Source organism: Dromaius novaehollandiae, chromosome W (assembly GCF_036370855.1).
Source record: "Dromaius novaehollandiae isolate bDroNov1 chromosome W, bDroNov1.hap1, whole genome shotgun sequence".
NCBI classification, from domain to species: domain Eukaryota; kingdom Metazoa; phylum Chordata; class Aves; order Casuariiformes; family Dromaiidae; genus Dromaius; species Dromaius novaehollandiae.
The window spans coordinates 7,653,496-7,675,110 of NC_088130.1; the positions used below are offsets into that span (position 1 = coordinate 7,653,496).

The window sequence follows — 21,615 nt, forward strand, 5'->3', positions numbered from 1 at the left end:
GGAGGACTGATCAGCCTGTGTGGGTAGAGCAATGGCCGTTTAAACGGGAAAGTCTCATTCAAGCACATGAACTAGTAAAGCAACAGTACAAACAAGGTCATCTAAGACTATCTACCAGCCCTTGGAATACCCCAATATTTGTGATCAAGAAAAAATCCGGCAAATACAGACTTTTACACGATCTACGTGCTGTAAACAGACAGATGCATGACATGGGTGCTTTACAACCGGGGTTACCCAGCCCAGCAATGATCCCAGAAGGCTGGCACCTGCTAATCGTAGATTTAAAGGACTGTTTCTTTACTATAGCCCTCCATGAAGATGATAAACAGCGATTTGCATTTACACTCCCTGCTATCAATAGAGAGGGGCCAGACCAAAGATTTGAATGGACAGTACTACCGCAGGGTATGCGAAACTCACCAACCCTCTGTCAACTCTATGTCGATGCGGCACTTCAACCGTTACGTCAACAGTGGCCAGAGACCATGATATATCACTACATGGACGACATATTGTTGGCACAAAAAAAACCCTTTTCTCCTGAACAAAAATTTGATCTAATCACACAATTAAAGAAAAAGGAACTTGTAGTGGCCCCGGAAAAGGTACAGGAATCCAGCCCCTGGCAGTATCTAGGTTGGCATATTTCGAATGCCACCATCAGACCACAGAAATTGACAATCAGAACTGACATAAGAACACTCAATGATGCTCAAAAACTATTAGGAGACCTCCAATGGATCCGTCCGGTTGTCGGCATTCCTAATGAACTTTTAAATCTGCTACGCCCCTTGCTGAAGGGAACAGACCCAGCGGCTGCCGTCACGCTCACAGAGGAACAGCAACGGGTACTCCAGGAAATTGCATCGCTAATTACTACGCGTGCTACGCATCGACGCCTGGAAAATCAGCCACTTGATCTTACTATTTTATGTGGCCCACAATACCTAATGGGAGCCATTACACAACACAAAATAAAAACGGGGAAAAAAGAGGGTTGGCGGAACCCATTGTACTAGAATGGATAGCACCACTGTTACAACCAAAACGAACTATTCAAGAAAAAATTTCAACGCTGGCCGAACTCATTAGGACACTCTTCGCCCCTGACTTACATGATCAGCGTTGGTCAAATCTGACTGCAGCAATCAAACATAGAAGAAGTGAGAATCGTCGAGGCAAGCGTGAATTGAAAAAACTAGGTTCAGATTGTGTTGATGATGTAGAATTATGGGGACCTGCGGAAAGGTTTTTCGCCGCAGCTTTAGCTCCTAACGTTGCAGTTGCGCATGCCATGTCTAATCTAAATAAACTTGCTTGTTGGGCTGTTAGGCAATCAAATGTTACTACACAAATTCTCTCTGAAATGTCACAGGATATGGATAGCCTGAGACATGCAGTGTTGCAAAATAGAGCAGCTATAGACTTTCTGCTTTTAGCACAGGGACGCGGGTGTGAGGATTTTGAAGGAATGTGTTGTTTTAATCTTTCTGATCATGGACAGTCAATCCATGAGCAATTGAAATGGCTAAAGGACCACACCCAGAGAATCACCGTACAGTATAATTGGTTTGATGATCTGTTTAGAAAGATGTTTGGTAATGTGAGTACCTGGATTTTGAGCTTGATCAAAGAAGGGCTACGTATTCTAGTCATAATTGTATTAATTTTAATTGCTGTAAGAGTGATTTTTGGCTGCTTAACACAAAAGCTTGAACAATTAACTAAAAAAGTCTTTCTCGCACAAAATAAAAACGGGGGAATTGTGGAGGACTGGCTTGAGGGCAGAGGTCATGTGAAGATTGAACAACTAAAGGAAGCAGAACTAAGTGCATATCGCACACAGTTGATGTGAGCCAAGTCCCGTACGAGAGTAAAAACAGCCAGAGCCAAGGACACATTGTCCTTGGCTCCAAGGTGTTATCAATGATTAGTCCTGGGAACTTGCGGGTGATGTAATGCAGAAGTTGCTGGGTAAACCAAATTGCTGTTACCAATAAGGAGCTCAGCTTTTGCAATATGTATGAGCCTGATTAGTCCTGTGCTATATAAAGAAAGACCACACCTAATAAAGTTGAAGTACACTGATCACTCATATTGAGCGTCTGGGTCTTCCCTCCGTCGGCTCCTCCCGTGCAAGTTTCCAACATCTGTCCAATAGTCAAACAAAACACTTGGCCTAGTTGGCCCGATTCAAGAGGAACAATGCTTTTCTGGAGGTGGTGAAAAGAGGACATAAGGTGGATGCTGGATGGGCCTCACACACAGGCGTGGAGGGCAGTGACACACTGTATAGCCCAGGTTACCCCCCCTCCCCCCCACGGTGAATTGGTATATGGAACTCTTGTCTGCACCAACCCCTGTCAAAATAGAAAAGGCATTGGAAAATCGGGGAGTTTGGTGAGGAAACACACAGGCAGATAAGTAAAGCTTGTGGTTGTTGTTAACTGCCTTGCAGCAAGTGTGTGAGTGTTTGGAGAAAGAAAGGCAGCAAAGTCAAAAAAAATGGAGCAATAGATAGAAGAGTTACGAAAGACTTAATAAGATATGAGAAGTACTAACATGGGTATATCATCAAGAGACGTTAGCAAAGTAGCATACTGCTTGCCATGCTATCCAGAGGGCAGGGTAGGCAGACTGTGGTTTGTAAACAGCAGGTAAAGGCAAAGGTTGGGATCCTGGAATGTGTGATGGGACTGTTTGGGATTCTGATAGTTGGACAGAGGGTTCTGACTTAGAAGACCCTCCAAATACTGCAATAAGCAGGAAGGTGAGACCATTAGTTCTGAACAAAGCAAAGGGCCCCCCCTGGGCAACCTCATCATATGATCTTGGTGCGAGATTACACCCAGGGAGATTTGCAGACCATTACTGAAACTTACTGACCAGGGGAGAAACTCAGGCAATGGCTAACATGAGAGAGCAAGTGTGTGAGATAATCAAGTAGGGTAAAAGCTCTAATCTTGCTGGTTCTTAAATAAAACCCAGTATTGAGATCCACTATGGGTTGCCATTTACTCTGCCTTGCCCATGACAGAAAATGGTGTCAGAAGTGAGATACTGATGGTTTTGAACTTCGAGATCACAGCCTATTAACGGGTCCCCCCCCCCCCCCCAGCAGTAGAGCATGTGTGTGTCTGCGTACGGCATTATAATACTGATAACCATTATACTTGTAGGCAGCAGGTGCACAGTCTACCAGCTGGTTGGGGTTTAATCGAGCCAGTGGGGGGCCTAATCAGGGATTTTGTGTACCTGTAAGCGTTAATCCTTTGGGGCAACAGATGCATGGATCGACCGGCTGGTTGGGGTCTCCCATGCTGGTGGGGCCCTCACTGGAGATCCAGCATGCCTGTAACCCTTATGCCTTTGGGCAGTAAGCACACGGGTCTACCAGCTGGTAGGGGTCTGCCATGCTGGCGGGGCTTCACTGAGGATTTAGTGTGCTGGTAACCACTATGCTTCTGGGGTGGCAAGTGCATGGGTCTGCCAGATGGTTGGGGTCTTTCGTGCTGGGAGGGCCTCACCAGGGATCTAGCATGCACATAGACATAACCATTACACTTAAACGTCACACCACAGCTGGGGTTTGACTCTTGGCCAACCTGTAAACTAGCTTGAACCTGACCAAGGTGTTCAAATGAAAAGGCAGCAGCCAGCTATGAGGGGAGGGGGGGGATTCCCCTGTGTCCTGAAGTCCTCCCTGCTTGGCTGCTCTGTAACAGCACAGCTGTGAGCATTCCCAAATCCTCAGGGACAGAGCCCCTGTGTGAGGGGATGGGGGGATTCATCCTTTTGCAAATGTACCCAAAGTGTTACAATTGATGATCAAACTGCATAACACTCACTTAAGGAGTATATTCAGGAACACCCCAACTGTTGAACCAGCCAACTGTATTGGTCATAGAGCAGGCAAAGGCCCAAGAAAACAGGCTAAAGCCAACCCCCCTATACTCTGCTCCCTGGAAGTTGGAAAAGCAGTTACATAAGAAATAAGCAATTGCAAAAGGATTTCCTCACTTAAAAATAAAAGTTGATCTATATGGGGAAACAATCAAAACTCCCAGTTGTGTTGAAAACCATACCTTTGGGAGGAAAAAGGTACAAATCTTAACTCTATTATTATCCTATGAAAGAAAATAACATTCATCACTCATGGGGTGAATGCAGAAAGAAAATGAAGTGATAAACAGTTGCTTACAGAAATGGTGAACAGAGAGGGAAGAGTTAAATGTTTGAGGGGTGGAAGTCAAAGCTCCTGGAGAAGTGATAACTGATGCATGCTGTCCTGCTGCAGGGGCTAATCACAAGAATGTGAAAAACAGATAAGAGCCCTAGGAGCACAGTTACAAAACAAGAAAAGGCCTATAATGTGAAGAGCCAGCATCTTTAATCACCAAAACTGTTATAAGAAACCAGAAGGGGCTGGAAAATGTCCCAAGATGTAGTAAAAATCTCTGATCATAAAGAAAAAAAAATAAGTTCAAACTTAATTAACAGATGGATGTAACCTTGAGTAATCTTAAGAGGAATGGTTTCAACAGTTACAGTTAAAGCCAAACTATTAACAACCTAATGGCCTCATAGGTCTTTTTGTTTTGTTGTACAGGGCGATCCTCTGAAGAACAACAACTTGAGAAGAAGCAGCCAGACATAGTGGTAGAATTCTCCATTTCAGTAATTTTTTTTTTTAAACAAGTGTGTAAGTAAAAGAATGAATTTAGGAACAAAAATAGAAGTAGCATTAAAGGATGATGGCATAGATAGGTATTAGAGGATCCTCATACCTGTCTGATAACCAAGCTTAACAGCTGTATTCTAGTGCTTCTGACAGTTAACCCTATATAATGTATGATCCTAACTAAGGTGCTAACACCTTCCCTTGAAAGCAAAGAAAGAGAAGATGGTAAAATCTCTGCATAAATATACAAACTGCTGATTCAAGCTTAATCGTAAAGTTTGTCTGTTTATTATAGAGAAGATGGGGAGATAGCAGAATGAAAATAAGGAAAAAAAAGTGACTGAGTATATTAGAAGCTCTTATGAAGGAAAATATTCCCGCATGGGGAACAAAGATAACCATTAATAACAATCTTTTGTTAATCTTATCTTCAATAGGCAACACAGAAAACCAAGTATCCCATTCCAATCTTATAGATACTGATCTATGTATGTTATATGTGTGTATTTATGAATATCTCTTCATATACTCACAAAATATGCTGCACGATGTTGGCGGACATGAATTGCTGACAAACTTGCATAAACCCTCTGTAGTGAGAACACCTGTGGAAGATCTGGTGAGGAGTCAGGTGACTGGCAGAGTACATGACAGCAGCCCCAGCGTGTGCTCTCTACACACTGACTGAATTCTCATCAAGGCCAGGCATGCATATTCTGTTTTGTCAACTATGTCTAGCTGCTTCCTGGCTGGTAGCTACTCAAGGTTAGCACAGCTGAGATAAGGAAATAGCTCTAGTAGCTTTAAGGGGCCCTTAGGATACAGCAGAGTGAGTCTTGCCTGGGTGTCTGACCTGTGTGTCCAGCAGCCTCCCAGTGACCCCTCTGCACAGTTCCCAGGGCTCCCCACATGGTTCAGAGTGTAAGTCCTTTATTAAATCTATCTTGTTTAACCCCTCAGGAACCTTGAGTGTCTCTCTATGCCAGTATCCATCCCTCCCTTTCCCACCTTGCAGTCACACCCTCCTATGAGATCTGGGCCTAACTACAAGGCCTTCGATATCTCTGCTACTCTCTTCACCATGTCACCAGAAAGACTAACAAGGGATTGGTAAAACAGTCAACAAATGAGTAAATAGGTAAACAATCATAGAAGGGTTATCAATCGCCAAGGTTATGAACAATAGGATACCATCGCAAGCCTATTGTACATATTAAAAAAAAAAAAGTTCTCCTCAGAATATTGCCCTTAAGGCTGCAGGGCTGCTACACATGAAAACATATCCAATTGTAATGTTGTTTATACTAATTGTGTGGTTGCATGTAGTGTACCTCCTGCCAATTCCAACACCCTATTGGGGGACTGACCCACCTGCTCCAGAACACCTGTGAGGCAAGAGCAGCTGTTGCCACAGCATGGCCTCATCAGAGAGGAGTCAGTCACTGCAACTGAGCTGGGAGATGGGTGTCTGCAGGGCCAGCTACTGCACTCGCAGGAGGTTTGAGATATTGCTGGATAGTCATCATATTAACCACATTGACCTCATTACAGTGGGTCAACACTATCCAAGGGGTGGAAAATCATAGCCTGAAGCCTACCCAAAAGCACCATCCAGATGAAAAGGCCTCACAAAAATATTAAGATTAAGAAGTAAACCCCTTAACTCTAGGTGTGAAGTACTGTGCAATGAGTTACAGCAGGTAAATGAATTAATAAATCAGACTACAAGTTCCATATGCAAAATATTACCTGTAGAACACATGCCAAAAATACCTCTGCCTTCTTGTATACGGCTGACTGGTTGTCCTGCATCATGCTGAATGACGTCAACATGTGGAAGGGGAACTGGCAACATTAGAGAGCCTTTAATTGGAAAGCATGGGCCTTAAATCACATGAAACTTAACAGAACCAATGTGTACTAGTTTATTATGTTTAAGAATGTAATTACTTAATATCTAAGACTTAAAAGATCTCCAGGATGTGTTAAATATGAATGAGTTGACAGCATTGAAGGAGCTTTGCCTAAATCTATGTAGAACTAGAATGATGGGATGGGGCATGATAATCCTACTGTATTATCAACTCTTTCTTCCTCCACTGTGGGTGCTGCTTCACTCCCACAGCCCCTGCTAGTACGGGCTGTGAGAGTGTTAATCTTGTTACAGTATTCTCCGAGGTGGAAGCGCTGTACCTTGTCTTGAATGTAATGGACCATTTCAGGGAAGGAAGGCATCTGATTCCTAGCACTCTCCTTTTCACTTTTACCAGGAAACATTCTCAGCACCCGCTGGGCTTCTCTATGTACCTCCTCCCGCCTTTCAGAAGAAAAGAGGAGAAATAGAAGTTATTTGCACAGATGACCAATAAGAACCAAATCTTAGGGGGAACTGGAGAAAGAGAGAAAAGGGATTTTAAAAGGAAGTGACTTTTTAAAGCAAATCCCCCCCCCCAGATAGAGGAAAAACAAACAGCTGTTGATCTTGGAGGTGGAGTGGGGGTGGTAAGAACTGCTGCTGAGTATTTGAGAGGGTTTTTTTTCCTCCTTAGTTATACAATAGTAAAAGAGATCAAAACTTGAGCAATTAAGATGAGTTGAAATGAACACTTGAATGGCAGGGACAGACAATTGCAAGTTAAATGATTTTGTGACTTAGTCACCTATCTCTCAGCTGAGTGCAGCAACTCTTCACACATGCACATTGCTAACTCTTGGCAAATACAAGCTAAAAACAGGCTACCTTAAGCTGCCAGGAAAAAAGGCATTTTTGTCACTGTGAAGGTGACTTAAATTAATGCATTTTTATCTTGCAGTTCCAAAAGATTATTAACATGCGCTGCTTTACTGACAGCGGTTCATCTGAAATTGAAAAAGCCATGAAAGAGAATGCAGGCCAAGGCACAGCGCAAGGCTGAGTAACGGTTCTCTGCAGGACTGTCAAGAGCGTCACTATGTAAAGCCCAATTTCCAAGCTACTGCACACAATTGTCTCATACACACACACACACACACACACACACACACACACGTATATATATTTGGGTGAAAATGAAAAGTTAACACATGTTAAACTTACGGATCTCCTGCAGCTAACAGTAGTAAGTATCTGGAAGGGATGTGATCTGGAGGGAATACTGTGCTGGCATACTTCACGGCCACCTGACGTACTTGGACTTCAGACTGAAAGAAAATAGAGACAAACATATCACTGAATTAGGATTTTAAACAAACACTGTAATGACCTGCACTGTTGTAACTGACCAATCCAGCTGTATTCCCCTTTGATAATAGCATCATGCCCCAAACTCTTTGGACATTTTTCAGACACCCTTCTTGCTAATTCTTCAAATAGCAGGAAATAGGGAAAAGAAAAGCCACTAGTTTCTTGCATGTGATTCCCAGAAGTGTGACTGTAGTTGCACATTTAGTACTCCATGTTGTGTATAAGCCAGGATCTCTCTAATCCTTACACATTTCAGCTGCCCCATGCAAGCAGTCTTGAAACAAAGAATGAGACAAGATCAGTCCACAGAAAACAGAACTGTGAATAGGAGCAGCACAATCAAAGGTGGAAAAGAATCATTAGCTTAGTGAGGCCATCCTCCCTACTGGGTCTAGACAATCTCAAAATGGTGCTGCCTTGACACCTAGATCTCAAGAGCACATGAGCAAATCAGTCATCACTATGAAGATACAGCTTACATAGTTATTTGTGTAACCACCAGGAACACAGATACCTATGCAATCACACCAACTCCCCATGCGAACATGCAGTATGCAACAGTGAGTTATTCTGAAAACCTAAGCCCAGACATCTGGGAAATTTTGATACAAGAACAAGTTGCTCCATAAAGTAACAGAGCCAATGAAGCTTGGTTTCCTGGGGATTTGTGTCTCAAAGCTGAGCAACAGAGCCAATGAAGCTTGGTTTCCTGGGGATTTGTGTCTCAAAGCTGAGCTTGGGGAAGGGGGGGGGAGTTCCTCAGTTACCTAAAAAAATTGAAATCATACTGCAGGTTTTCTTTTGCAGAAGGAACAATCCTTTCCTCCAACCTCCTACTTTCACAAAGCTTTTTAGCAAGATATACTTGAAGCCTCTGCTCCTCTGTCAAGTTTTTTTTTTAGGGGGAAGCTATATATGCAGCACAATTGCAGAAGCTTTGTTTCTTTAGGAAACCAGCCTAAACATGGAAAACCGCACTGACATCTTTATTCCAGCCTCTGCACCTCATTAAAATTATTTAATCTCAGCCCACAGAAACCTCCACACACAGATCCAGTAATACACTCAGTAAGAGAGAACAGTTCTAACAGCACAGAACAGTAAGTATCAGAAAACACTGAGCAATAAACCTTAATTTTGACTCCATTAAAAATACCTTTATTAGGTATGAAGCCACAAGAGCTTCCATCAGAGTATGCTGGGCTCCTTCCAAGCTGCTATATGCTCCAACCATCATAGACAAGGCCTCCTGAATAGCGAGCCTGGTATCAGCCTCTTCCTGCAATACAAAACAAGAATTTTCTGTTAGTTCATGTCACTGTGTGTTGTAAAGTAAGCAAAACTGGCATGAGTTATTAACCTTCTCCCAAAGCCCCATTAGCACCTACCTTACATAAGGCTTCAAAAAACTGCTGTACCAGAGCTATATCCTTGGCAAAGAGCTGAGGCATTCGGCTGAAACAAGATATTTGCTTTTATGCAGGTTTTATTTTTTAAATTTAGATGCTCCCCATTTCACTGGTCTTCCCCTCAATCCCCCACCTTACCTGTCAGATAGAGCCAACACAGAAAGCTTGCTCTACCTTGTCCACTTCCACCATGGGACTAAGTGCCTGTCAGCTTAGCTCAGAAATCAAGATATTCTATGGACAGTCAATTAGATCAACATCATAGAGGTCGGTGTCTGAACTTGTCTAGCTTCAGGCCCTCTAGTCTTTGCTGTACATTTCTTAAACTTATGTTTCTGACAATCCAGAAAGCAGAGCCATTTTTTAAATTCTGTGCATACATTCAGGAGCTGCCATTAACCAATCCTAGTATAACAATCAGCTAACTACATACTTCATTTTACACCTCTGGAGATATCACAAGAGGAGTGCTGTTCTCTGCATGGTATGCTCAGTTGCAAAATTGCCATGTGGCACAAAGCTTGCTGCTGACAAATTAACAGATTGCTCTGGAAAAACTACTCAACATCTCATTACTTAAAATGCAGTTCAGTTACCCGGAGAGTTTTCCAACTGCTGAATACGCCATTGACAACAGTTTGGGATCCTTGAATGATAAAACAATAAACATTGGGTCAGCAAAAAGAGCTATAAGAAAACACATACATGTACATCTATCCCTTATAATTACACCTTTACTTTAAATCCTGTCGCCAAAGCTCTTAAAGAAGATTTTATGGACATGTAAAATAAAATAATTATATCCTGGAGTAAAAACACCACATGAGTGAAAAATGGATGGACTGTGGGTTTTTTCCCAGAAAAAAACCCTGAACATTACAGACGGTAACAAAATAAATAAATAAATAAATCTGCCTTCTGGTCTTTGTTAATTGTATTTTTCAAGGGGGAACAGCTAAAGAGATTTGGCAGATATATGAAGTGGTAGGCAAGTGGCAGAAACCTTTCACTGACTCCAAACAGCAGTTTCACTCAAAGGAAGCTGTCTGTGCAGTGGATCCTGGAAATGACCGATAGAGCATATTTAAATAAGCGTTTAGTCCCCTCAAACACTCCTTCTCCATGCCCTTCACATTGGCAAGGAAGGCCCACACCTCCAAACACCAGCTCAGGCCAGTAGGTCACATCCAGATACCAATGAACCAAGAAGGGGATCAAAGCTGCATAAGTAAGAGGAGGTTTGCAAAAGTCAGGCCTTGGTAAAATATCTTAGGGAATAAAAGTAACATAAATTTGCTTTCTTAATAGCCTTGTGAAGACCTATATCCTCTTTTTGGCTGGACTCATATTTTCGGTGTCTGGCAATACCCTTCCATGTGCCAATAGCCACACTGGATAAAAAGGAGAAAGATGCTACAAGTAGGCCTAAACAGCTGCTTAGCAAAATGGGGTACGCACCCAGAACTGAGGCCCTTATGTATTTCCAAAGTAATCAGTAACAGCAGCTGAATGCTACCCTGGCTCCACTCCTTAGATTAACAGCGCTATGATGTACTGAGACATTGCAAACAGTGTCCAAGCACCTATGCACAGCCATTTGAATAAATAAAACATGGTTTTGCTATAGTGGCTTTTTAAAATATTTACCTCTTCCTCTCCTACAAGCCTCCTCATTAAAGTGCTGCCCTTTGACAGTCATTTAAAACAACTACAAATAGATTTGTCAGTTCACATCATAAAGATCTTGGTCTTTGTTTTTTATTTATAGAAATAAATATGACTTCACAATAAAGATCCTTTCAACTCACCTCTTTGTATTCATCGATCAGCTTTGTAAGTCCATTTAAAAGCATCGGGCCTAAGGGCTTTATTTTACTTTCTGGACAACTGAAATTAAAAAGACCACCAAAGAAAATATTGACGCATTCTTTGTACCTCTTAAAAAAATCTCTGCTGCCAATATCATTTTTTCTCAGCTTTTGCAAGCACACATACAATAACCCAAAACACTTACTTTCCCCTGGAACTATTTTAAAAGATTAAGGGGGGAAAAAAAAGAACAATTGCCAAAGATTTTAATATTCTTTCGCTTAGCTCAGTTCTATATTTAGTAAGCAGAACTGTCTCTAAGCAAATGGGTTGAAAGAACGGCATCCATTCTCAATTACTTACATGACACAAATATGATGCACGAACTGCAGGGACAGAATTCTGAGTTTTGCATTTGTATTTGCACCAAAGAGCCCATCATAAACCACCTGGCCAGAAGAAAGGAAGAAAGAGCACATTAGACAGTGACTGGCTTCATTTTGAAAGGTTTTCTATTCCCCTTTCCTCTCCAAGCACTGCTATTAGTAGCTAAGTTTCAATTCCCTCCCTAAGCATTGGAGAAACTGCATTGCCAAGTTGACAGCTTTGAAACATAGCCTTTACCTGAATGTTAGCTGGGAATGTTTCTGCAGCTTGTCTGGACCGCAGAAGATGAGGAACAATCTTTAATTTAACACGGGTGCTGACAGGTTCTCGTTTCAGTTCTGGTTTCAGAACAGTTCCCTGTCAAAAACAGAATTGAAGTAACAGAGTATTTCTTTGGATATCAGTACTTCTAACTTAGAATCACAGAATCATAGAATAATTTAGGTTGGAAGGGACCTCCAGAGGTCATCTAGTCCTACCCCCTGCTCAAAGCAGGCCGAATCAGATCAGGTTGCTCAGGGCCATGTCCAGTCAAGTCTTGAACACCTCCAAGGATGGAGATTCCACAACCTCTCTGGACAACCTGTTCCAGTATTTGACCTGTGGAGGACTGGCTTGAGGGCAGAGGTCATGTGAAGATTGAACAAATAAAGGAAGCAGAACTAAGTGCATATCACACACAGTTGATGTGAGCCAAGTCCCGTACGAGAGTAAAAACAGCTAGAGCCAAAGACACATTGTCCTTGGCTCCAAGGTGTTATCAATGATTAGTCCTGGGAACTTGCGGGTGATGTAATGCAGAAGGCGTTGGGGTAAACAAAATTGCTATTACCAATAAGGAGCTCAGCCTTTGCAATATGTATGAGCCTGATTAGTCCTGTGCTATATAAAGGAAGATCACGCCTAATAAAGAGGAAGTACGCTGATCACTCATATTGAGCGTCTGGGTCTTCCCTCCGTCGGCTCCTCCCGTGCAAGTTTCCAACAAATGGCGCCCGAACAGGGACCCTGCCGGTCAGGGACTCGGTGATTAAAAACTCAGGAGTCGACAGAGTGCTAGAGACAGCTGGTCCTGCTGTGCTAAAGGCGACGAGACACAAAAGGGGGTCTACGTGCCAGAGTTACAGAGGAGGTGGAGAGGACACAAACAAAGGGGGTCCGTGCCCAGGACGAGACGGGGTCCTGCCAGAAAGTCTCGCCGCAGGTCTTGCAAAGGTTGCAACGGTAAGTGAGTAACCACGGAGCGACAAGCGGCTTATTATTTATTAAGATGCTTTTTAGAAAAGCGAGGTACTCAAGGAATAGAATGTCATAAGGAACTCCCAGGGCTATTAGCTTACGGAGTGGCTAAGGGGTGTTTTGTTAACCCAGATACCATGTTTGAACAAACTGAATGGAAAAAATTTGGGGACAAGTTGTTTGATGAAGTAATAAGTGACAACAAGACAGCAAAAAAGCTGATGAAGCCGTGGAGGGCAGTTACTAATGCTCTCGCACCTCAAAAAAAAAAAAAAAAAAAAAGAAAAAAAAAGAAAAGAAAAGAAAAAAAAAGAAAAAGAAAAGAAAAAAAAAGAAAAAAAAAGAAAAAAAAAGAAAAAAAAGAAAAAAAAGAAAAAATAAGAAAAAAAAGAAAAAAAGGAAAAAAAAGTAAAAAAAAAACAAAAAGAAAAAAAAACAAAAAGAAAAAAAAAAAAAAAGAAAGAAAGTAGCTGCCGCCGCCGCGGAGCGTTTGGGAAGCCCCGATGGGTTCAAGGAACCCCCGCATGCAGAGGTGTCCCCATACCCATCGCCCTCCTCGATCCGAACCTTTACTATTGCCCAGGGAGGGTCTGGGAACACAGGCCTGCCAAAAGGAGCAACATTGACCATGCGGCAGATCCCCCCTCCTCCCTCAGCGCCTCCCCCCTCTCTCCCTCCCCCCCCCTCCCTCCCCCCCCCTCTCCCTCCCCCCCCCTCTCTCTCCCCCCCCTCTCTCCCTCCCCCCCTCCCTCTCTCTCTCCCCCCTCTCTCCCTCCCCCCCTCTCTCTCTCCCCCCTCTCTCTCTCCCCCCCTCTCTCTCTCCCCCCCCCCCTTTTTCTCCTCTCCTCCTTCTCCTCTTCCTTTGGCCACAGTTTTCTGAGGACACCCATCTCAGGCTATCAATGTGAAATAAGTTTTTCTCTATGATATTAATGGTCAGAAACCACTAATAAAAGCAGTTTGGAAAAAAAAAAAAAAAAAAAAAAAAGAAAAAAAAAATTCGGGAACAAAAGGGGAACCAACCCGACAGATGTTGGATTATATTTGGGGGACAAATATATTGTTGCCGGGGGACATACGCAGCATAATGAAGTTAATACTAACACAGCATCAGCAGCTGCTGTTTAACGCGCATTGGCACGCAGTATGCCAGGAAGCGGTAGCTGTTATAAGGGCTCCAGGGGACCCGTTGTATGGAGTAACGTTAGATGAGTTGATGGGGATGGGCGCGTATTTCCGCTTAGAAGCGCAGGCCCTGCTGGGACCAGATAAAGCTAAAGAATCAATGAAACTAGCAAGGCGGGCGCTTGATCAATTAAAGGAGCCAGGGGGTATCCCATCTTATATGGGAATAAAGCAGGGCCGGGAAGAGCCTTTCGGCTTGTTTATTGACAGAGTAGCCAATGCTATACAAGCAGCAGGGGTACCAGATTATCTGAAAGGGACTATCTTGAAACAATGTGCAATACAGAATAGTAACCCTTCAACGCGTAGTATTTTAGCCACGCTCCCGGGAACATGGACTATTGAGGAGGGGCTAGAAAGAATGGCGCAGGTACCTGTAGGACCGCAAGCTATGCTAGTAGAGGCGGTGAAACAATTAGGAGAGAGCATGAGAGAGCAAGCACAGGCGTTGCGGGATAATATGCAACAGAATCAAAGACAGGTATTCGCTGCCCTTGCTCCTTTGCAAAATCCCGGCGGAAATACCCCCCCGATCGACGATCAGCACACTGCTACCGATGTGGCATTGTTGGTCATCTTCGCAGAGAATGCCAAGCTAGTAGAGTATGGTGTCCCAACTGCAAAAGCAACAAACATGATGGAGCGGCTTGCTGGAAGGCTGGCTCGGGAAACGCCCGGAGGAGCGGGACGAGCCGCCCCGCGACGACACAAAAGGCGGCCTTCACCACAACAACTCAGCAACCCCCGCAGTTAACACAACCACCTCAGCCGGCGCCCAGCTCCACTCCGAACACCATGAACCCCTTTGTCTTCGACCAGCCACCAGAGGGAGTCTCGGACTGGACTTGGCAACAGCAGTAGACGCCACCTTATTGGATACAAAGCCAACAAGAATCCGGACGAATGTCTACGGACCAGTAACTATTAATCATGAGCCGATAGGTGCCTTACTGATTGGAAGATCGTCCGCTACAATGAAAGGATTACAAGTTTTGACAGGATTGATCGACAAGGACTATTTCGGGGAAGTACAAATTGTGGTTTCAGCAATGTTTCCACCTATGCACATACCACAAGGATCGAGAATAGCTCAACTTATTCCGCTTCCCCACCTGACTGAAGGGGTGGCACCAGCGAAAGAGCAACCACGAGGCTATGGTGCTTTTGGTTCCACTGGAAGTGTAGTATTACTGACTGTCGGAATGCATCAAAGGCCCCGACAAACCGTGACTGTAAAGTATAAAGAAGAATCTATATGCACTAATGCCTTATTGGACACTGGAGCGGATGTATCAATAATTAGCACTAAGATCTGGCCCCAGCATTGGCCAACCCGAGAGACCAGCTCTACGGTAGCTGGAGTAGGCGGGGTCACCCTCGCCCGAAAATCATCGACGCTACAATGGACTATAGGGAACAAGGTGGTTAATTGCTCCGTTTCCATTTTACCCCTACCTGAAGGAGTGCAAGCCTTAATAGGGCGCGATATCCTTGCCCAGATGGGTATGGTGCTTACCTCGGAACACCCTTTATAGCACCGGCCATTGCCTGGACTTTCCCAATCCCACTCAGCTGGAGGACTGATCAGCCTGTGTGGGCAGAGCAATGGCCGCTTAAACGGGAAAGTCTCATTCAAGCACATGAACTAGTAAAGCAACAGTACAAACAAGGTCATCTAAGACTATCTACCAGCCCTTGGAATACCCCAATATTTGTGATCAAGAAAAAATCCGGCAAATACAGACTTTTACACGATCTACGTGCTGTAAACAGACAGATGCATGACATGGGCGCTTTACAACCGGGGTTACCCAGCCCAGCAATGATCCCAGAAGGCTGGCACCTGCTAATCGTAGATTTAAAGGACTGTTTCTTTACTATAGCCCTCCATGAAGATGATAAACAGCGATTTGCATTTACACTCCCTGCTATCAATAGAGAGGGGCCAGACCAAAGATTTGAATGGACAGTACTACCGCAGGGTATGCGAAACTCACCAACCCTCTGTCAACTCTATGTCGATGCGGCACTTCAACCGTTACGTCAACAGTGGCCAGAGACCATGATATATCACTACATGGACGACATATTGTTGGCACAAAAAACCCCTTTTTCTCCTGAACAAAAATTTGATCTAATCACACAATTAAAGAAAAAGGAACTTGTGGTGGCCCCGGAAAAGGTACAGGAATCCAGCCCCTGGCAGTATCTAGGTTGGCATATTTCGAATGCCACCATCAGACCACAGAAATTGACAATCAGGACTGACATAAGAACACTCAATGATGCTCAAAAACTATTAGGAGACCTCCAATGGATCCGTCCGGTTGTCGGCATTCCTAATGAACTTTTAAATCTGCTACGCCCCTTGCTGAAGGGAACAGACCCAGCGGCTGCCGTCACGCTCACAGAGGAACAGCAACGGGTACTCCAGGAAATTGCATCGCTAATTACTACGCGTGCTACGCACCGACGCCTGGAAAATCAGCCACTTGATCTTACTATTTTATGTGGCCCACAATACCTAATGGGAGCCATTACACAACACAAAATAAAAACGGGGGAAAAAAAGAGGGTTGGCGGAACCCATTGTACTAGAATGGATAGCACCACCGTTACAACCAAAACGAACTATTCAAGAAAAAATTTCAACGCTGGCCGAACTCATTAGGAAAGGAAGAAACCGAATATTGCAAATTGAGGGAGCACCACCGAATACCATTTGGCTGCCATTGAAACCCAACGACCTAGAATGGTCAGGCGGTTGTTGAACGAGCAAACAGCACTGTCAAACAATACATAGAAAAGTTTAAGGACATCCTAGACATCAAGGAAAAAATTGATAAGACCCTATTCGTACTAAACTATTTGTGTGTATTCGGGGACGACAAAGAACCACCAGCAATCAAACATCATATAGAAGAAGAAAAGGCTGGTAGCCAGACCTTTAGAGTAAAATACCGGGACATGAAAACGGGAGTATGGATAGGTCCAGCAGAGGTAATATATGTAGGGCGTGGTTATGTGTGTATATCTTCTCCCACAGGACCGGTTTGGGTTCCCAGCAGATTTACGAAACCTGTGATAGACGAAGGAGCGACTGTGGACAAAGACCATGCTCGGAATCGGACAGACAACTCTGCGCAAAATTGTCCTATTGATCATGATAATTGCTGAAGGGTCTACAATGTTGTCTCAGATTGATACTCAACAGAATATGTGGGTTACATGGGCTAACGAAACTAACCAGCGCACCTTTTGTTTGTCTCTAGCCTCAGGAAGCGATCCCTTCCGGACGTGTCTATTTGGGGTGCCTATAGGAGCTCCAAAGGAATTGGTCAAGCTGTTAGGCCCATACTCAACTTCACTCACTCTCTTAAATGGGTCCTTCTCGAGCAACCTCTCAGACAGAGTGGTTGCTGCACTGCAACATCTTAATATATCGTTGCCATGGGATCCACAAGAATTAGATTTGTTAGGGTCAGTAGCAGTAGGAAACACTAGTGATAATTGGACACAAACCTGTTTTATACTAAATAAAGGTAAACAAAATAAGACTCATTGGACGAACATAACGTCTAGAACTTTAGGGTTTAACGCCAATGGTAATTATTGTGGGTGGAATAACTCCAATAATAGTGAGCCACTTGGGGCCTATGGAGTAAATGATCACAACTCAATGTGGCCTATGAGTGCCCCTAAGGCACTGCCTCCTGGTATTTTTCTAATTTGTGGTGACAGAGCATGGCAAGGTGTGCCAGGAAACGCTTATGGGGGACCTTGTTATATAGGACGCATGACACTCTTTGCCCCTGACTTACATGATCAGTGTTGGTCAAATCTGACTGCAGCAATCAAACATAGAAGAAGTGAGAATCGTCGAGGCAAACGTGAATTGAAAAAACTAGGTTCAGATTGTGCTGATGATGTAGAATTATGGGGGCCTGCGGAAAGGTTTTTCGCCGCAGCTTTAGACCCTAGTGTTGCAGTTGCGCATGCCATGTCTAATCTAAATAAACTTGCTTGTTGGGCTGTTAAGCAATCAAATGATACTACACAAATTCTCTCTGAAATGTCACAGGATATGGATAGCCTGAGACATGCAGTGTTGCAAAATAGAGCCGCTATAGACTTTCTGCTTTTAGCACAGGGACGCGGGTGTGAGGATTTTGAAGGAATGTGTTGTTTTAATCTTTCTGATCATGGACAGTCAATCCATGAGCAATTGAAATGGCTAAAGGACCACACCCAGAGAATCACCGTACAGTATAATTGGTTTGATGATCTGTTTAGAAAGATGTTTGGTAATGTGAGTACCTGGATTTTGGGCTTGATCAAAGAAGGACTACGTATTCTATTCATAATTGTATTAATTTTAATTGCTGTAAGAGTGATTTTTGGCTGCTTAACACAAAAGCTTGAACAATTAACTAAAAAAGTCTTTCTCGCACAAAATAAAAATGGGGGAATTGTGGAGGACTGGCTTGAGGGCAGAGGTCATGTGAAGATTGAACAAATAAAGGAAGCAGAACTAAGTGCATATCGCACACAGTTGATGTGAGCCAAGTCCCGTACGAGAGTAAAAACAGCCAGAGCCAAGGACACATTGTCCTTGGCTCCAAGGTGTTATCAATGATTAGTCCTGGGAACTTGCGGGTGATGTAATGCAGAAGGCGTTGGGGTAAACCAAATTGCTGTTACCAATAAGGAGCTCAGCCTTTGCAATATGTATGAGCCTGATTAGTCCTGTGCTATATAAAGGAAGATCACGCCTAATAAAGAGGAAGTACGCTGATCACTCATATTGAGCGTCTGGGTCTTCCCTCCGTCGGCTCCTCCCGTGCAAGTTTCCAACATTGACCACTCTCATGGTTAAAAAAAAAAAAAAAAAAATCCTAAAATCTAATTGGAATATCCCATCTTTCAACTTGTGTCTGTTGTCTCTTGTCCTATTGCTGTGCACCTCCAAGAAGAGTCTGGCTCCATCTTCTCTGTATCCTCTGATCGGGTACTTGTAGACAGCAATAAGGTCTCCCCTGAGCCTTCTCTTCTCCAAGCTGAACAGGCCCAGTTCTCTCAGCCTCTCCTTGTACATCATGTGCTCCAGCCCTCTGACCATCTTGGTGGCCCTCCGCTGGACTCGCTCCAATGCGTCAATATCTTTCTTGTACTGGGGAGACCAAAACTGGACACAGTACTACAGATGTGGTCTCAAAAAGTGCTGAACAGAGGAGAAAGATCATTTCCCTGGACCTGCTGGCTACACTCTTACTAATACAACCTAGGATGCAGTTGGCCTTCTTTGCTGCAAGGGCCCACTGCTGACTCATAGTGAACTTGTTGCCTGCCAGGCCCCCCCAGATCCTTTTCTGCAGAGCTGCTTCCTAGACGGTCGGCCCCCAGCCTGTACTGGTGCATGGGGTTATTCCATCCCAGATGCAAGACTTGGCATTTCCCTTTGTTGAACTGCATGAGGTTCCTGTCAGCCCATTTCTCCAGCCTGTCCAGGTCCCTCTGAATAGCAGCCCTGCCCTCCAGCATTTTGACCGCTCCCCCCAATTTGCTGACATCTGCAAACCTGCTGAGAGTGCACTCTGTCCTGTCATCTAGGTCGTTAATGAAGATGTTAAACAGTATTGGCCCCAGCATTGATCCCTGAGGGATGCCACTAGTTACTGGACGCCAGCTAGACTTTGCACCACTGTTCACAGCTCTTTGAGCCCCGAAGTCCCAGCCAATTTTCCACCCACCTTATCATCCATTTATCCAGCCCACGTCTCACCAATTTGGTGATAAGGAATCACAGAATGGATGAGGTTGGAAGGAACCTTTAGAGATCATCTAGTCCACCCCCCACCCCCCCGCTCAAGCAGGGTCACCTAGAGCCGGTTGCCCAGGAGGGCAAGGAGACTATGGGAGACTGTATCAAAGGCCTTACACTGAAGTCAAGGTATGCAACATCCATTGTCCTCCCCTTATCCACAGCACCAGTCACCTCGCCATAGAAAGCAATGAGATTGGTCAAGCAGGATTTGCCCTTGGTAAACCCATGCTGGCTGCTCATAATCACCCTCTTGTCCTTCATGTGTCTAGAAATGGCTTCTAAGAGAATTTGCTCCATCACCTTCCCAGGGATCGAGGTGAGGCTGACCAGCCTGTAGTTACCCACATCCTCCTTCTTGCCTTTCTTGAAGATGGCTGTGATGTCTGCCTTTTTCCGGTCATCAGGAACCTCCATCGATTGCCATGCTCTTTCAAAGATGCAACCAAAGCAAAAAAAGGCATTGAGCGCCTGAGCCTTTTCCATGCCCCTCGTCACTGGGTCCCCTGCCCCACTGAGCAATGGGCCCACGCTCTCCTTAGCCTTCCTTTTGCTGCCGATGTACTTAAGAGAAACCTTTCTTGTTGCCCTTCACCTCCTTTGCTAGTTTCAACTCCAGCCGAGCTTTGGCTTTTCCTGACTCCATTCCTACATGCACAGGCAAGGTCTTTGTCTTCCTCCCGAGTAGCCTGTCCCTGCTTCCACCTTCTGTGTGCTTCCTTTTTGTGTTTGAGCTCAGTCAGGAGCTCCGTGTCCATCCATGCTGGCCTTCTGACACGCTTGCTTGACTTTCTGCACATTGGAATGGACCGTTGCTGTGCTCTGAGGAGGCTGTCCTTGAAAATTAACCAGCTGTCCTGGGCCCCTTTGCCCTCCAGGGAAGTTTCCCACTGGATCCTGCCAAGCAGGTCCCTGAACAGGCCAAAATCTGCTCTTCTGACGTCCAGGCGTGTAATTGTACTTTTTGTCTTGCTCACTCCTCTCAGGATCTTAAACTCCACCATCCCATGGTCGCTGCAGCCAAGGCTGCCCTTGGCCTTCACATCATCCACCAGTTGTTCCTTGTTTGCAAGTAGCAGGTCCAACAGAGCATCTCCCGTAGCTGGTTCATCCATCACCTGCATCAAGACATATTGTCTTCAATATGTTCCAGACATCTCCTGGATTGCTTGCGCCCAGCCATATAGCCCTGCCAGCAGCTCGAGGTGGCTGAAGCCCCCCATGAGTACTGGGGCCTGTGACTTTGAGGCTTTCTCCAGCTGCCTACAGGAGGCTTCATCTGCCACCTCTTCTTGATCAGGAGGTCTGTAGCAGACACCTACTACATGACCTGTGCTGGTCTGTCCTCTGATCCTTACCCACAAGGTCTCAACTGATTTGTCACCTGCCCCAAGGCAAGGCCCCATGCATTCGAGCCATTCCTTTACATAGAGCACAACCCCTCCCTCCTCGCCTGCCCACCCTTTCTTTCCTGAAGAGCCTGCATCCAGTCATTGCAGGACTCCAATCATGAGCACTATCCCACCATGTCATCCCAATGAGGTCATAGCTCTGCAACTGTGCATGGACTTCTAATTCCTCCTGCTTGTTCCCTATGCTACGCACATTTGTGTACAGGCATTTGAGATGGGCCCCAAGTTGTGCTGCTTTTACAGGGGCAGTGTGAGAGCCTCCCCTGTCATGCTGTCCCCCCCAGACACATCTGCTCTACCCCTCGTGCTCTTGCTTCTCTTCAGGTTATGGTAACCCTCCCCCAGCATACCTAGTTTAAAGCCCTCTTCACTAGGTTAGCAAGCCTGTTTGCAAAGACACTCTTGCCCCACTTTGTCACATGTATCCCATCCCTGCTCAGTAGCCC

At 44.7% G+C, this 21,615-nt stretch overlaps 1 protein-coding gene and 1 long non-coding RNA gene across 2 annotated transcripts; one reads left to right on the forward strand and one right to left on the reverse strand.

Moving 5' to 3' along the window:
* Positions 1–6,600: 6,600 nt before the first annotated feature.
* LOC135324131 (proteasome adapter and scaffold protein ECM29-like) lies at positions 6,601–11,821 on the reverse strand. The gene is made up of 8 exons (XM_064499701.1): positions 11,750–11,821; positions 11,489–11,574; positions 11,125–11,203; positions 9,913–9,962; positions 9,296–9,362; positions 9,064–9,186; positions 7,761–7,864; positions 6,601–7,001 (listed from the first exon to the last, which is right to left on the reverse strand). The coding sequence occupies exons 3-8, from the start codon at positions 11,167–11,169 to the stop codon at positions 6,725–6,727; spliced, it is 666 nt and encodes a 221-aa protein (XP_064355771.1). The 5' UTR covers positions 11,170–11,203; positions 11,489–11,574; positions 11,750–11,821; the 3' UTR covers positions 6,601–6,724.
* A 408-nt stretch (positions 11,822–12,229) lies between these two features.
* LOC135324133 (uncharacterized) lies at positions 12,230–18,738 on the forward strand. The gene is made up of 2 exons (XR_010385481.1): positions 12,230–12,736; positions 16,983–18,738. It is a non-coding gene; the product is annotated as an uncharacterized LOC135324133 (long non-coding RNA).
* Positions 18,739–21,615: the final 2,877 nt, after the last annotated feature.